This window comes from Gossypium hirsutum, chromosome D06, assembly GCF_007990345.1.
Source record: "Gossypium hirsutum isolate 1008001.06 chromosome D06, Gossypium_hirsutum_v2.1, whole genome shotgun sequence".
Classification (NCBI taxonomy): domain Eukaryota; kingdom Viridiplantae; phylum Streptophyta; class Magnoliopsida; order Malvales; family Malvaceae; genus Gossypium; species Gossypium hirsutum.
The window spans coordinates 61,212,175-61,230,493 of NC_053442.1; the positions used below are offsets into that span (position 1 = coordinate 61,212,175).

An 18,319-nucleotide genomic window follows, 5' to 3' on the forward strand; every position below is an offset into this window, starting at 1 on the left:
GTTGCGGCACTAAGCTTGCTCAACATGAGATTCCTTTGCCATTTTGACTCGAGGCTAGAGGCTATTTTTATCTTTTCCAAATACTAAAGCCTAAGCAAGTATCGTAGCCCTAATTTAGGTCAATAAACTTTATAAATACAATATTTTTTAGGAGGGTTAGATAACTTTTGATTGCATTGAACTTTTAGCTTATTGCGAACTTATTGTTTTTGCGTTCTTATTTTATGGATTGATAAATCCACTTTTCTATTCAAAAGAATTTCGAAGTTTGATTCAGATAGTTACTGAGATCTAATTGTTCTTAATATTTTATTTGTTATTTAGTATTTGCATGTCTTCTGATTTAATTACAATATTCAGGTTTATTTAATATAAGGTTTGTATTCAATTGCTTAGAATAATTGCCTTCTCAATTAGAATTACTAAATCCGTAATTGTTTAATTGATTCTAATACTTATGATGAACATCATAGGTGGGTAAGATGAATATATGCATCCTATGTTGTGTAGACATGTGATCTAATTTAAATGGACTCCACTAGTGTGTGTTTGTTGGTTAGGATTAGGTTTGTCTCGATCTTAATGCTATTGGTAAGTTAAACCCTAAGTGAAAGTTATAAGATTATTTATTGATAAGAAAAATAATTTCAATCGGGCCACCCCTTGGTTATCGAAACAGTACGGAGAGATTGGTTACTAGACCCGACATCGACAACTATAACTAGTTTATTAAAGAACATTAAAAATAATCTTTTTATCAATGATCAAACTCATGAATTAAACGAGAATTTTAGCTTTAACTACAACTTTATCATATTGATTTTCCCCCAACTTTTTTTTTAATTTGACTTTAATTTTAAGTTTTTTTAAAAACTCCATTAATCTTTATTTTATTTATTTTTGTTAAAAAAATAAAAATATCATTGTCATTGTAAATTCGACTCTACTCACTATTATTTAAAAGAAATTTATTTTTGACAGTCGAGAAAATTATAAAATATATTTGAAAAATATTGTCAACCATTTCAATTATACACTTAAAATATAAAAAAGTAAAAACCTATAAAACTTAAATTTTACTTTTGAATAGCTGAGATATAAACCGACCTGGGTATTGCATTTTGGGCTTGGATTTTCCCCATGAATACCTAAGATATGAACCGACCTGGGTATTGAATTCTGGGCTTCTACTTTTAAATTTAACTTGCTGTCCCTGCCCAATCATTCCTTCCTTCCTTTTCCTCCTTGTGTTTTCTCAACTCAAACTTTTCAAATTTTAATTTTAGTTTTCAAGCAGATTCAGAACATTACCCGTCTCAAGAAGGTATGTAGATTGATTTCTATACCTTTATTTTGTTTTACTTTACTATGTTTAAATTTTGCCCTTTTCCTCTTTAAACTGCAATTTTAGCTATCAATTTGTGTGTAGCTTGAAAAGGTTATGCTGGAAATTTGTTTAATAAATTTTCTGGAAAAAAATAATTTTTTGAGATTAGTTGAATAAAATAAATTTGTTTTTATTTTTAATTATTTGGGTTTTACTGGAAAATAAGAATTTATGGTTATTAAGCTGTAATTTTAGTCGAGCAAAACAATGGGTTCATTCAACATTATTATTTAAAACATAAAAGAAACTTAAATTTGTTAGAATTTGGAAAATTTGTTATATTGTGTTAATAGATAGCGAAAAATGTCAAACAAAAATTCTGTAGGAAAATGAAGAGTTCGAGCTTCATAGGATATATATGTTAAAGGCTTCTATCTTTTACTTGAATAAGTCACTCATCTGTACAAATTGCAAAGGGTTTTAACTTATCTATGTTATTTCGAAACTTCATATTTCTTGAGTACCGATATCTGACACTTGGATATGGGATATGACCTTCAATCATATCCAGTTTCAAGCACATACCCGTATCTAACACTTAAGTAACAGACTGATTTGCAATGAATAGTGCATTTGAGTTCTTTTTGGCTATCAGAACTCAATAGATAAGTAAATATAGCCTGAATTCTATTGAAACTGACATTCTTATACAGTTTGTTTCATGATTTGCTGAAAATGACATCTGTTGAGGGAAATACGGCTGAGCCTCGGAAAACTAGTAATCCAGCTGCTAACACTGCTAAGATTCAGAGTTCATCATCATCATTCCGAAGGTGGGGTAGGAAGTATCCTTTTATCAGATATGGGCTTCCAATGATTTCGTTGACTGTGTTTGGGGCAGTCGGCCTTGGTCACCTCTTGCAGGGCAGGTTAGTTTTGGTACACTTGATTTGCAAATTGATTTTCCAAACTACTTTAGTGGATGAGACCTATGTTTCATTCGGCAGTGAATATATCTGCTGTGCAGAGAACAGCAGATGTCATGTTAACTTTGAGGGGCAAACCATATTATACCGTAGATAATTGCTCAGTTCTGTTCACGGTGTATTTCTCATGATCGGAGTTGGACCTATGGTATTAGGTCGTCAGTTCTGATGGTGGTATATGGTTGTAAAATTTTTAAGTTGGAGAAAAGAATTCTAATGACAATAGGATGTAATCATATGATTGGAAATAGAAGGCTATTTTTGCCTTCTTGTTTGACTTGAATTAATCTAGCACTCTATGATTCTTACACACACACTCAATTGTATGTACATATCTTACTGCGGTTTTCAGGTAGATAACCAAATTAGTAGTTAAAGGAAAATGTTTTAGTATGATTCTTGTTTGGGCTCTTTATCGATTGAATGTCAAGCATAAGGTTCAAGCTCGGTCATCTATTAGTTTGGTTTGGTTGAGTTTAGTTGGTCGAGTTAGACGACCTTCTATCTGATTTTCTAACTGAAAATTCGAGGGCTTGATCAATGTCCATGAAAGGTGCCACTGCTTAAACTAAGAGTACATATCACTGCTGCATTTTTGTCTATCTAGAGTTCACAAGACTTTCGGTTTTCATGTTCCAATCGAAAACTGCTGATCATTATGTGGACTTCTATTTTCAATATGATTATCTGTTTCAATCACTGTTGCAACACCTCTAATCCATAGTTAGTACTTATCATCATCATTTTGTTCGATCTTCTAAAATTTTAGAGTATTTCGTAGTTCAGCAAGGATATAGCAAAGGTGAAAGATGATCAAGAATGGGAAATTATCGAGACGAGGAAAGCATTATCAAGAACAGGACCCATTGATGCATATAAGCCAAAAAAGATTTCATTAGAGGAAGAATTAAAGGTATACTAGTTTTTTATTCTTATGTTATTCAAACTTGGCTCTGATCATCGGATATATCTCCATACCCATGTTTAAATGTGCGTCGGACATCAATATCAAACATAAGTACTTCGAGAAAATAAAGAGTCTTTGTGGGACGGTTTTTCTTTTGTTTTGTAGGCTTTGCAACAGAAGGTTGATATAAACAACTATGATTACAAAAGAATTCCGAAGCCAAATGAAGGCAACTCAGGCTAGTATATTTTGTGCTCTCAATCCAAAAGGTTTCTTTCATACTTGCAGTAATATTAGGATTTTGGTGCTTTTTTTTTGTGGTCGTTGCATCTTTATAAATACCCACTTTTAATCCAAATTCGTTAAGAATATGTTGCTCATGTTGTTATAGATTGTTGTGAAAACTTAAAACACAATTTTGGTAGTTGAGATTAATGTATGTAGCACATGGTTCAATATTCCATTTGAGAATTTTTGAAAACATTGATCGTTATTTGGAATTAAGTGTAAGTGTTGGATATAAGGATAAAGGTATATATATTTTGTAATGGCCTAATTTCTTCTGGCCCAAACAAAAACAAAAATACATTAATAATCAAGAGTCCATTTTACAAATGAATAAAATATAAAAGCCCAAATCCAGACCCTAAACTATCCAAGACCTATTTGTTAACCCAAAAGTTTAAAACCTTAAACTACCTAAATGACACAATACCCAAAGGCTTATACAAGTCCAAACCCTAAACTATCCTAAGTTATCAGAAAGCTTAAAACCCTTTAGCAGTTGTTGCCCTCGCCATGTTAACAGGCACTTCATCCGAAGGCTTCTTGTTACCCACGCCCCTAGGATTGCCGTTTGCCATGGTTACACCGGAAGGGCAAGGAGCACGTCCCTTATTGTCGTTGACTCGGCCTCCTTTACCACCACCATGCAAAAACCTATAAAAAGATAGAAAAAAGAACAAAGAAAAGGAAAAAACAAAAATGAAATATTGTAATTAATTTGGCTATAAAAGCTTGAACTCTGTAATTTTTTATCAACAATAAAATAGAGAACAAAAACAAAAAGAACAAAAAAAATCATTAAAAGATTTATTTTTTATATTTTTGAAATTTCGAGAAGAAAAAAACAAAAAAGATTTATTTTTTTTTGTTTTACCTGTTGACGTTTCACTTCACCGCCATCATGGGTGGCCCTCTCCGATTTGAATGGTCTTCGAATCCATTAGGATTCGTCGAGGGCCTTGTCGGGAAAGGGTGAAGTCGAAAGCCTTCTTTGCTTGTTGAGTTTTGACTGGGTTTTTTGGGATTTTAACCCTAGATTTGCGTTCTATGCATAAAAGGGCTCAAAAGGGGGATTTTTGAGAATTTTAGTCATCGGAGGTGGCGGTCTCTATCGCTAATGACCGGCGGCTACAGCGGAGACCTACCATCCCTATGGTCGGATAAGGGGGAGGGTTGAGAGATAAAAAGAGCAAAGAGTTTTTTTAAAAAAAAATTAAAGGAAATAATTTTTTTTAATTATTATTTTTACTTATTTTAGGTCTCTTGAATCAGTGTCGTTTTGGGCTTGGCTTCATATGCCCAAAACGACGTCGTTTTGACGCAACAGGAAGACTAGACCCGAATACCTTTAGGATACATGTGTTTTCAAATGGAGGGTCTAATTGCTACTTAGGTCATTTTGTTTTTTTTTTTGCTATTTTTTAATTTCGTCCCATATTGTTTTTTTTGTTTCATTTTATTTCTATCCCTTTTATTTTGTTCTTGTGCAATTTAGTTCCCTAACTTAGACAACTTCTTTGGAAGTGACATGCGTAGTGGTGGGGATAATAACCTTTTTGGTCCTTGTGCATTTTCACATATCTTAATTTAATCCTTTATTTGTTTTTTTTTGTTTTGTTACAATTCATACTTTAAGGTTTTTTTTTTAAGTTTCAATTTAGCCCTTTTAGAAGATGGAGAAAGTCTCCTATCGAGTATTCTCTGAAGACAATTCTCCATTGAAGGAATTTCTGGCTATCCAAAGACAAGAAAACATCTCTGAAGAAAAATAGATGGCAATTTTTTGAAGTCTCTAAAATGAAGATGTTGAGTGGCGGGCCCCTTGAATGATTCCCGATGAAATCCTCTATCGATGTGGAGACTTTGACTGGATTGTTTTACTTGGGATATGGATAGCTGTCAAATATGCCCCTTTACTAGTATTAAGGTAGTACAGATCGATGCAGTTTATTCCAGCAACATGAGGGTTGACCCAACGTGAGTTTGCATACGATGGTGACAATTATAAAAAGGTTAGTGAAATCTAATATATGGAACCGAACTCATAAGATGAAGAAATTTATCGCATATCTTATAACAACCCCAGAATACGATTGGTGGTGAAATAAAAGAATCAACGATAATATCCTTTCGTTAAGTCAAGAAAATATCTTGCCAATAAAAGAGCACTTGCAAGTGATCCCGTCAGAATTAGGTATTGTGAGCAAGACTTTGAAAAGAGAAGTTTAGAGCTGGGAAAAAGGATAGATAAGTTGGAAGAAGAGTAAATTCAGCTAGGGTTAGACATTGATTTCCAAAGATTAGAAACTGAAAAAATGAGAAAGGGAAAGAATAAAGCTGAAGAGGACTTGAACAGTTTAAAAACGGATTACAAACTTTGCTTATAAATAAAGACTGTCTGGTTGGGCAAAATGTCGGCACAGTAGCGATAGAAAATCCAAAAAAAAGAGAATAGAGCCGATAAGTGGGAGGGAAAGTTTCAAGATGCTCGAGTCCTTGAGGATGCTATAAAATGAGAATTGTTAGAATGTTAAGTTGAAAAATTTGGACTGAAAGCTTAGGTAGCGGAGTTAAAAAGCTCTTTGCATCGACATTGTAGTCGTAACTCTTTGACTGAGTTGAAAGCAAGTCGAGTTAAGAATGATGAGTTGAAAAAAAAGGTAGAACTTAATACCTCATTACGAAATTGTGAACTATAAATTGAGCTTCTCGTAGAAATTAGGGAAACAAAAATTGGAAAGAGCCATTCCAATACTCCTAAGGGCAGGTCAGAGGTAGGAACCATGTTACGAGCAAAGCTTTGGCCCAAATACGAGAAGTGACTAACCATTTGCAAGCCCTAGTTGTTCAAGCTGACGTTCTGAGCCTGAAATATAAATCAGAGTTGGATTGGGGCAAAGAATTAGATTGACTTCTTAAGAAAGTTAAGGTTTTGAGCGTTAAGGCAAGGCCATATATGTAAAATGTATTTGCCTTATATAAAGAAACTTATTTTCTAATAAAATTGTTCTAATGGAATTAAACTAGAATTAATGTCTTCTTGCATGCATATTTACCATTCATTAGAATTGCATTTCATTTCATACATTAAATTTCAAGAAGATTTCTTTAATTAATTATAGAATTGTGACATTTACTCTAGAAATTATCAAAAATCTGCAAACCTGACATCGCTATGGTACTCATGGTAAAATTAAGGTTATGGATCGAAGACTAGAAATGCTGGAACAAACCCAGAAGGATATGCATGACCAATTAGCTAAGGTGCAACAAGATATGTAAAATTGGATATAGGAATATCAGAGAAACATAATAAGTCAGTTAACTCAGTTGTTGGCTGAAGGAGTTGACAAAGGGAAGAGTATTGTGATAAGCTTTAGAGATAAGAACGAAGACCTTACTTACCCCTCAGGTTTTACCCTAATGCCCATTTAAGCTCAACAAGAGATGTGTTTACGAGGAGTACTTGGCATTATAACACCGTAACAGTATTAGGCTAACATTTTTGGACTAGTAAATTATCTTGTGGCTTTAGGTTCCAACCCCGGAGACGACCTAACCAACCTTGTTCTCGATTTGAATGATATGATGGAAACGGAGAAGGTGAAAATAGAACTTCCAAAATAGCTGAAAGATCATTTTAAATGGTTAAAGGAAAAGTTCAGAGTAATAGAGGGAGTTGACATCTTTTGTGGAGTTGATGTCAAGGAGTTAAGTTTGGTCCCGAACCTAGTACTTCTGTTGAAATTTAAAACCCCAGAATTTGAGAAGTATAATGGGACCAGTTACTTTGAAGCTCATATTACAGTGTTTATCAAAAGAATGATAAGTTATGTCAATAATGATCAGTTGTTAATACATTGTTTCCAAGATAGTTTAATCGGACCGATTGTAAAACGGTAAAATTGGCTGAATCGTGCCCGAATCAATTCATGGTGTAGGCCTTCATGAAGAAGTACAACCACATGACTGATATGATGCCTGATAGAATTACGCTATAGAATATGGATAAAAAATCAAATGAGAGTTTCAGGTAATACGCCTAAAGGTGGAAGGATGTGGCAGCACAAGTGCAACCACCTTTATTGGAAAAGGAAACAGCGATGCCCTTTGTTAATACTTTGAAGGCCCTGTTCATCAATCATATGTTAGATAGTGATATTAAGAGCTTATCAGATATAGTTATACATGGGGAGATGATCGGTAACGTGATAAAAAGTGAAAAGATAGATATAGGAGAAAATGTCAAAATGTCTGCCTTGAAAAAGGAGAACGAGGTAGTATACAATATGAATTATTTAGAGCCAGCCGCAATAGCGTAGCCTAAGACCATGACGGCCAACCATTAGGGCTTTTCGAGTCGCTTATCTCAATGACGTATGGAGAACTATAGTAGAACTTATTCGATAGTCATGTAGTATTGTCGTTTTACCTAAAGCTTATGCAGCCTTCATTTCCAAAATGGTATGACACAAATGCTCAGTGCGAATATCATGCAGGGATAAAAGGACACTCGATTAAAAATTGCATCACCTTCAAGAAGATCAAAAGAATTATCAAAATGGGAATAGTAAGGTTTGATGATCCATTGGCGCTTAATGTGGTTGAAAATTTGCTACCCAGTCATCCCTATAAAAGGGCAAACACAATAATCTAATATCAGAGCAAAAAAATTAAAACCAACGTTGAGGAGGTGAAGTCTCCATTAAAATGGGTTTGGCAGAAAATGGTAAGTGTAGACTTGATCATTCAAGATTCAGAGGACATACCAAAAGGAGTGAAAAGCTATTGCGAGTTTTACGTTACAAAAGGATATGAAATCCAAAAGTGTGTCGAATTTACAACTCTAGCACAGAGTTTGATGGACAACAAAAAATTAAATTTTTTTGAAGATATTGAATTCAAAAGGGGTAGATATTTGTGCCTTCGAAGATAGAGTATAAAAAAACTTGTAAGGTCAACCACCCAGTAGTTATCTCCCGTCCAAAAGGCAATGAAGTCGTGAAACAAGCCACACCGAGAATCATAATCCAAAAACCCGTGACCTTTTCTTACAAGGATAACAATAGGGTCTCATGGAGGTATGATTGCAATGTGATGAGTTTGGGAGGAGAAAACTCAAAAGTCACTTTAGGAGGGGTCTAGGATGTTAGTTTTTTTCACACAATGGCAAATGTTACAACCATGTGAATGTAAAAACTAAACCCTTCAAGAGAGATGCCCTAGTAGTTTAGCCTAAGAAGGGAAAAATCACTAGACCTGAGTCACCAGTCAATAAGCCAGTGACCAAGAACGAAGCTAAAGAGTTCTTGAAATTTTAAAGTACAGCATGTACAGTGTAATAGAGCAACTACATAAACTGTCAACTCGAATATCAATTTTACCCTTTTAAGCTTAGAGACACATCGTAATGCATTAATGAAGGTGCTAAATAGGAGTTACGGCATCAATAATAATTCCACGAATAAGCTGGATCGTTTGGTCAACAACTTGAATGTTTGACAATTTTATTTTCTTTAACGATGACAAAATACCTCTAAGAGGTATGAGATCAACAAAAGCTCTGCATATCACTATTTGTTGTAAGGGAAATACATTGCTTAGAATATTAATTAATAATGGGTTTGCCCTAAATGTTTTACCTCTATCCACATTAAATAGGTTGTTAGTCGATAACTTTCACATGAAGGCCTACATAACATAGTAAGGGTGTTTGATGGGCACAAAAAAAAAGTAATGGGGAGGATCAAAATACACTTCTAATCGGTCAAAACACATATGAGGTGGACTTTTTGGTAATGGACATCAAGCTCACCTACAACTATTTATTAGGAAGGTTTTGTATTTATTTAATAGGGGTAGTGCCATCATCGTTGCATCAAAAGTTAAAGTTGGTGACAGAAGGTTGGTTGGTCACGTTAAACGTTAAAAAAGTACATATTGCATTTGTGACTAGTGACGTGTCCTACATAGGACAGATGAAGATGCTGTAGAATGCCCATTTTAATCATTGAAATTTGTTAATACAAATTTTTTAATGAAGGAAGCAAGATCCTCGCACTAAAAATATCTAAAACCATGAGGATAGGTCTATAATGGATGGTCGGGAAGGGAGTTTTGCTAGGAAGAAGACTTGAAAATGATCTCCAAGGAAGGGTTAATGCACCAATGTTGATGGTTAAACAGGATCGTTTTAGCTTAAGGTACAAGTTAAAAGATGAATGAACTAGAAAAGAAACAAGAGAGAAAGGAGGCGCGACTGAGTGGGGAAGAGATTAAATGGGAACCAATAATCTTTCCCCATATATCTGAAACATTCGTGTTAGAAGAAGTCATCTACGCTAAACAAAAAATAATAGAAAAAAACTAGATAGCCAAGACTGTAGGAAGAATGTTAGAAAATTTAAACATCAACGCAATATCTGAAGTGGACTTTCTGGTAATGAACATCAAGTCCACCTGTAACTATTTATTGGAATGAAGGCTTTGTATCTATTCAGCAGGGGCAGTGTCATCGTTGTTGCATCAAAAGTTGAAAGTGACAAAAGGTTAGTTGGTCACGTTAAACGCCTAAGTATATCATTACATCTGTGACTATTGACGTGCCCTACATAGGGACAAATGAAGCTAATGCACACTCTTTTCGATCATTGAAATTTATTAATACAACTTTTATTGTTGAAGGAAATAAGATCCTCGCGTCAAAAAATCTAAAGCCACAAGGATAGGTTACAATTAATAGTCAAAAATAAAATTTTATCGGGAAGAAAACTTGGAAAACACCTCTAATGAGAGGTTAATGCATCAATGCTAACGAATAAATAGGATTATTTTTCGCTTAAGCTACAAGCTAAATACAAGACAGAAGATGATGAACTAGAAAAGAAGCAAGAAAGAAGGAAAGTGTGACTAAGTGGGGAACAGATTAGGTGAGAACTAATGATCTTTTCCCATATATATGAGCATTCATGTTAGGAGAAGTCATCTACCTTGAATAAAAAATAATTGAAAAAGAAAGCCAGATAACTAAGACTGTAGGAAGAATATTAGAAAATTTAAACGTCAACGCTATATCTGAACAATTGGATCGTGGAGGAGATTCTTGTAGTTTTTAGGACTATTTTAGAGTAATGTTTAAAATATGGTTGTTTTAAGATTGGGAGCAATATGGATCCTTTTGTGAAAAAGGCGCATAACTATTATCTTTATTTTAATGAAAATAATTTGTTTTTTGTGTCCTGTTTAGCAAATATTTAACTACTCTTTTTATTCATATTCATACAACAATGAATCATTCTAAAAGTCATTTTGTTCATTGGGTTTCCTTGTCAAAGGAACCTTAGAGCCTTGTTATATGAACATAATAAGACCAAAGGAAAAAAATGAATTTAAGAATGATAAATTGTGTGAGATAAGTATGAATAAAATGAGTAGTAAAATATTTGTCAAATGGGACACAAATGCATTATTTTCATTGAAATAAAGATAGTGGTCATGTGTCTTTTCACGAAAGGATCTCTATTACTCCTAGGCTTAGATCAATAGGCATGTTCTAAATATTACTCTGAAACAGTCTTAAAAATTACAAGAATCTCATCCACAATTTAGTTGTTCAGAATATTTTCGGAGGTGTAAGGACGAATTTTTAATAAGTTCCCTTCCTCGGTTTCCTTTTTAGATATATCGTTGACTCTTAAATTTTCCCACATTCTTCCCACAGTCTTGGTTATTTGACTTTTTTTCTATAATTTTTCATTCAAGGTAGATGACTTCTCTTGACATGAATGTTTCATATATATGGGGAAAGATCATTGGTTTCCACTTTATCTTTTCCCCACTTAGTCGCGCATTCTTTCTTTCATGCTTCTTTTTTAGTTTCTTCTTTTTTTGTCTTGCATCTGGCTTGTAGCTTAAGCAAAAAATGATCCTGTTTATTCGTTAGCATTGGTGCATTAACCTTTCATTGGAGGTATTTTTCAAGTTTTCTTCCTGGCGAAACTCCTTTTTTGACTATTAATTGTAAACCAATTCTTGTGGCTTTAGATATTTTTGGTGCAGGAGTTTTGTTTCCTTCAGCAATAAAAGTTGCATTAATAAATTTCAATGATCGGAAAGAGTATTCTATAGCTTCATTTGTCCATATATAAGGCACATTAGTAGTCATAAATGCAATGATATACTTAGGCGTTTAACGTGACTAACTGACCTTTTGTCACATTCAACTTTTGATGCAACGATGACGGCACTGCCCCTACTGAATAGATACAAAGCCATCTTCTCAATAAACAGTTTTAGGTGGGCTTGATGTTCATTATCAGAAAGTCCACTTCATATGTATTTGGACCAATTATGAGTGGTATTTCGGTCCTCTTCATTACTTTTCTTTTTGTGTCATCAAATGTCCTTACTATATTATGCAGGCCTACATGTGAGAGCTATCAACCGATAACCTACTTAGTGTGGGTAGAGGTAGAACATTCAGGGTAGACCCATTATTAATTAATAGTCCAGGTAGTGTATATCCCTTAAATGAGTAGTGATCTGCAGAGCTTTTGTTGGTCTCATACCTCTTAGAGGTATTTCGTCGAAGTTGAAGAAAATAAAATTGTTAGCATTCAAGTTGTTAACCAAATGATCTAACTTATTCACGAAAATGTTATCGACGACGTAACTCTCATTTAGCACCTTTAATAATCCATTGCAATGCGTCTTTGAGCTTAGAAGCGATGTTAAAATAGATATAAGAACTACCTGTTTGTGTAGTTGTTTTACTACATTGTATTTGATGAGTTTCAAAAATTTTAAGAATTTTTTAGCTTCGTTCTCGGTCATTGGCAACTCAGGTTTAACATTTTTCCCTTTTTTAGGCTCGGCTACTAGGGTCTTTCGTTAAGGGTTCAGTTTATGCATTTACAGGGCAGTAGCGTTTCCAACTGCATGTGGAGAAATCGACACCCTCGACCCCTTTTGAAGTAACTTTTGAGTTTTCCCCTCTTGGAACCATCACATTGCAATTATAATTTCATAAGACATTCTTGCCATCTTGTAAGGAAAGGCCACGAGTTTTTGGTCTCGGTCTGGCTTGTTTTTTGACTTCACTGCCTATTGTCTGGAATATTATCACTACTGAGTGGTTGACCTTGTAAGTTTTTTTATACTCCCTATTTTAGAGGCACAAACAACTACCCCTTTTGAATCCTTAATATCTTTAAAAATTTTAAAGTTTTTTATTGCTCATTAAGTTCTGAATTCGACGCACCTTTGAATTTCATGTCCTTTCGCAATGTGAAACTTGCAGTAATTTTTTTACTTTTGATATGTCCTCTAAATCGTGAGTGATCAAGCCTACATTTACCATTTTCTGCCAAACCCATTTTAATGGAGATTTTTTCTTAACGTTGGTTGATCCACTTGCTTTAATTATCCCTTGGTCGGGATGATTGGGTAGTAGATTTTTACTCACATTAGGCGCTGAAGAATCATCAAATCTTATAGTTCCCATTTTGGTAAATTTATCGATTGAATTCTTGAAGGCAATGTAATTTTCAATAGAGTGTTCTATTATCCTCGTATGACATTTGCATTGAGCATGTGTCATACCACTTTGAGAATGGAGGTTGCATGGGCTTTTGGTAAAACGACGATATTATGTGAGCGTTGAACATGTTTTGGTATAGTTCTCCATACATCATTGGGATAGGTGTAAATTGAATTTTTTATGTATTTGGCTCGAACTAGATTCCTGTATCGGAGGGCTTTGATGGTTGGACGTTATGGTCCTAGGCTGTGCTACTATAGTTGGCTTTGAATAGTTCATATTGTATACACTCACAATATTTACTTCATTTTGTTTTTTTTAAACAAACCTTTTAACATTTTATCATATATCTATCTTTTCGCTTTTAACGCGTTGTCGATCATCTCTTTGGACACAACTATTTTCGAGAAGCTCTTGGTAGTACTACCCAGCATATGATTGATTAAAGGGGCCTGCAAGGTGTTGTTAAATAGCATCATTGTTTCCTTCTCTAATATGTCCTAATGCCAAAATTATTGGGACATGAGTGACCTTTTTGTCGAGTTGGTCGAACAAATCAGAAATCGCATATTTTACATGTCCTAATGCCTTAGAGAAGATCACTAACCTATAAATACTTAAGGCAAAGGCGTTAATCTTTTTTCTTGTGTTTGGGTGTACCAAGGCTAAGTCTCGCAGGCTCTTCCAAGTGATGCATTTATTATCCTTTTTTTCTTAATTTGGGTCGCGACTTATTGCTCGCCCGTCCCTCATTAGCTTCTTTAAGAAGGTTGCGACGTTGGCGACTCTAGAGTAGGTTTTATCAACTTGGATCTTTGGGCAACAGAGTAAAGTGGTGTACTCTTCTAATGTGGGTACCACGGTTACCCACAAGTGAAATAATTGTAAGTAGGATTCCAATACTGTATGAGAGCTTGGAATAAATGCTTAGCCACATTGACATTGAATAAGTTTGCAAATCACCATATTTGTGATAGAATAACTGTTTTGTTTTATCATCCCATTGATCCCATTTTCTTTCAGTTCTTGCAAAATATTCTGAGTTACATTAATCCGGGTGAAATCCCATAACTCTAACATATACCCTTCTGGTAGGCTGTCACCATTCTCTTTGTCTTTTCTCTGACCATATTTGTACGGTTACATTGTCCTTTAAATTATTAAGAAGCCCTTTTCTCATGATAAGTTCTTTATTTAGCAATTGAACACGAATTAACACATTTTCCTAAGATGAAAATGTGGTGTAACCAAAACGAAATAAAGTAAATCAGTATAATAATTACAAGAATAAAGCTTGAAAATAGATTGTAATTAAAAATAAAAGTTAAATGCGTCTCTTCTTTACATTCTATTCGGGCAAACTCTTAGCACATGTGGTTTGTTTTTAAAGTAAAGGTACCTGAATCGAGAGCTTCTCCAATCCTTACCCATTGTAGGCTCATATGGATTAATTTCAGTTCAGGGGGATGCATTTTCCTATGCCTGCACAATAGTGAAGGCCTCACAAAGATAGGTACATATATATTCCGAAAGTGATGCATTATCTTGTACAGAGGTGAAGACCTCACGAAAAAATAGCTTCTCACTCCCACTTAAGAAGGGTAGAATCCAAGTAGAACGTTTATGTCATGCAATACGTATGAAAGTGTATAAAGAGAAACTCTCAAACTTTTAACTGAATAAAAAGTAAAACCATAAGTTTAGGTGACTATATAACTTGAGATTATTAACAAAGACATTCGTATAATTGTTTGCTACCAAAACAACACATGACTGAACGATGAAATGCAAGGAAGGGATTACAAATTAAATTAAACCGATTCTCAATTTCTAACAAAAGGACCAAAAAGTAATCAACTTGTAGCTTGACTCTTTTTTTAGTCATCAGTGAAGTCACTATGCCTGCACAATAGTGAAGGCCTCACAAAGATAGGTACATATATATTCCGAAAGTGATGCATTATCTTGTATAGAGGTGAAGACCTCACGAAAAAATAGCTTCTCACTCCCACTTAAGAAGGGTAGAATCCAAGTAGAACGTTTATGTCATGCAATACGTATGAAAGTGTATAAAGAGAAACTCTCAAACTTTTAACTGAATAAAAAGTAAAACCATAAGTTTAGGTGACTATATAACTTGAGTTTATTAACAAAGACATTCGTATAATTGTTTGCTACCAAAACAACACATGACTGAACGATGAAATGCAAGGAAGGGATTACAAATTAAATTAAACCGATTCTCAATTTCTAACAAAAGGACCAAAAAGTAATCAACTTGTAGCTTGACTCTTTTTTTAGTCATCAGTGAAGTCACTTTGTCAAAACCTTTTTTTGTCTGACTTATATATATAATTTAAAAAAAAGAGACGGAGTCGCCACTGATCTTTTTTAATTAGGTATGATTGGATCACCTCGAAATTTAATTATTTTAATAGAATATTTACTAAAATGACGATTTTTCTTTTTGAGCTATAAAATCAGAAGAACGGGTTCTGGAGTCGGTTACGTATGAGGAAGGATTAACACTCTCATAACGCTCAAAATTGATTACTAGGTGTCTCATTATTGGAAATTGCAATCTTGAGAAGAATTTAAAATACGACACTTAAATGTACGTAAATGGTATTAATTGATGGCATTATTAGAAATATTATTACCTAATGGAACTTTATAGAGAAGGTTCTTTTTGTCCTGAGCCGATCAAAAAGTCATGTCCTGTAAGCTAGGGGAACAATATCTTGAATGCCCGAGAATAAAAAAATGTCATTTGATTGTTACATAGAGCTTATATGTTCTCAATTTTAAATAAGATGTTCGATTATTTCGGTTTAAAGAGAAAGTCATGTCCTGTAAGTTAGGTGTACAACTTCTCGGTTTACCTACATAAAGGAACATTGCCTCGGTCTTGAGCATTACTTATGCGTTGCGCAAAAGCTGATGCTACACTAATGTGACATGCGATAAGCCTACTCGAATGTGGTATATTCTACAAAGCAGATGGGTATATGTAGGCATAATATATAATATAGTAAAAATAACGATATTATAATATTATAATGATGGCAACACAAATAATAAAATAATACTACAATAAAATAACAAAAATAATGGTAGTAATATTCTTAGTTGATTAATAATAATACTATGTAATAATGATAATAATAGTAAAATAACATAAGAAAGTATGATAATGCTATGATTATGAGTATAATATTAGCAATGATAAAATTTTAACATAAATGATATTAATTTTTAACAATGATCATCTAAAAATATCAATGGCATCAATATTTAAAAATAAAAAACCAAAATGAAATAATGAGGACATTTAAAGATAAAATTGTGAATTATATAACTTAAACGGTAAAAATGTAAATAATGAAATTTAAAGGGTTGGAAATTAAATAACATAAAGTAAAAAGGGCTAAATTGAAACCTAAACGAAACTTAAAGTATAAATTACAAAGAAACAAAAAACAAAAGATTAAATTAAACTAAAACAAAGAAGTATAGGGGACCTAGAGTGTTATTATTTCAACTCAATATATGTCACTCTCTTAATGGGTCAACATTAGGTCATGGAATTGAAATGTAAGAATAAAATTGAAGGGGTAAAAATAAAATAAATAAAAATATATGACGAAATTGAAAAAGAAAACATAAGTGGAAGGGCTTAGGCAGCAGTTAGACCCCTCTTTCAAAAACACACAGATCTTAACAGAATCTAGGTCAGGTCCTTGGGTCATGTCTAAAACGATGTTGTTTTGAGCATCTAAAGTTACGCCCAAAACGATGCTGGATAATGCACTCTATATAAGTTTAAAAAAATTATAAAAATATTTTCTCTCTTCTATTTAGAAAAAAGGCTTTTTTTTTTCTCTCAAACACCCACTTGGCCGGCGAGTCGGTGAGTCTCCGACGTTGCCATAGGCTATTGGCGACGGAGACCGTCGCCTCCGGTGGTTGAAGTTCCCAAAAGTTTCCTCTGAGCCTTTTCACTTGTAGAACGCGAACCTGGGGTTGATTCCCAGAAATCCGGTCAAAGCTCAATAAAAGGCCTTGAAATTTTTTCAGTTTCTCTTTTTCCAAACAACGCCTTTCGAGTTAGAGGGGATCGTCCTTCCTCGGGGATAGAGTGCTTGGCCATGACGGCGGTGGAATATGAAGGATCGTTAGTTAAATAAAAGGAACCGTAATCTTTTTATTTTTTTTTCTTTTAGAAACTTTAAAAAAACTAAAACTAAAAATATACCTTTTAGTCTGTTCTATTTTCTTGTTTTTCTTTTTTATTTGATTCATTCCTCAAATTACAAGTGGTGGTTGCGGTTTTTATAACCGCATTGAATATACAATTTTGTTTTTATTTCACTGTCTTAGTTTTTACAGGTACTTTTGTGGTGTTGGCAAGGAGACTTTCAGTCAATGTCGGTGAGAGTGGCGCCACATGCCATTTTGGTGAAATGGTGGCAGAGTGCAGTCTTAGGGGGTGGGTAACCTCGGGTGGGGGCTATTAGGCTTTGGGTTAATGGGCTTTGGTTTTTTAATTAATTTTTAAATGGATTTTATTTTTGGGCCAGACAAACTTGGGCCTTTACAGTGTATATTGTCAATTACGTAGAATAATTCCTTATCAAAAAGACAAAAAAAGGAAACTCGTTTATTTTTCACGTGTAATTTTAGATAAGATGGGATCATATCTTGCCAAACCAGACTGCTCTTGCAAACGTGCTCCCTCAGAATAGGTGAAATCAGATGCTTCTATGTCTATTCAGTACATTGGACATACCTCATTCTTATGTATCCATGTATGGATTGTTTCCTCAACTCGACACCCAAGGGTAAATAATTGATACATGGATCATTGGATATAGTACTCGGAAGGATTGTTTATAGACACTTTTAACTGAAAACTTTCCATATGAACTTTGAGCTTTCTTTGGCCACACAACCCTGCTAGATGCTTCGAATCATTCGATCAATTCTGTTAGCTACATGGGTGCCTTGAAACAAGGCATAATGTAAGTAGTTATAGAAGATATAATTGATTTAATCATTGTATATCTACCACCTTGAGATACACAAGCTGATTTCTAACTTAGTTTGTATCTTCTTAGTTATCAGTTAGGAAAAAAGGTTTTCTTCTTGTTCAAATTTACAACCTACACCTTAGGATGTTTTCTTAGTTTAAATATGATATACTCAAACTGTTTGGACAGAACAATGAACCTACAAATGGCCTAGCAAATCCTTCGAGACCACATCTTAGAGACGTC

At 34.0% G+C, this 18,319-nt stretch overlaps 1 protein-coding gene across 2 annotated transcripts; it reads left to right on the forward strand.

The window, feature by feature from the left end:
* The first annotated feature begins 1,105 nt into the window (after nt 1-1,105).
* LOC121218591 (uncharacterized) lies at nt 1,106-17,913 on the forward strand. 2 transcript variants are annotated; one of them, XM_041096044.1, is made up of 5 exons: nt 1,106-1,324; nt 2,041-2,256; nt 3,100-3,226; nt 3,386-3,458; nt 17,433-17,913. In XM_041096044.1, exons 2-5 carry the CDS (start codon nt 2,063-2,065, stop codon nt 17,558-17,560), a joined length of 522 nt encoding a protein of 173 aa, XP_040951978.1. In that variant the 5' UTR covers nt 1,106-1,324; nt 2,041-2,062; the 3' UTR covers nt 17,561-17,913. The 2 variants fall into 2 exon arrangements, with proteins under 2 accessions (XP_040951978.1, XP_040951979.1); XM_041096045.1 differs by having other exon boundaries at nt 1,135-1,324; nt 3,386-3,489; nt 17,433-17,548.
* Nucleotides 17,914-18,319: the final 406 nt, after the last annotated feature.

Coding starts and splice junctions, on each gene's coding strand:
- LOC121218591 (XM_041096044.1), top strand. CDS start 2,063: ATGACATCTGTTGAGGGAAATACGGCTGAGCCTCGGAAAACTAGTAAT. Junction 2,257..3,099: donor GGTCACCTCTTGCAGGGCAG/GTTAGTTTTGGT, acceptor TTCGTAGTTCAG/CAAGGATATAGCAAAGGTGA. Junction 3,459..17,432: donor GCCAAATGAAGGCAACTCAG/GCTAGTATATTT, acceptor TAGTTTTTACAG/GTACTTTTGTGGTGTTGGCA.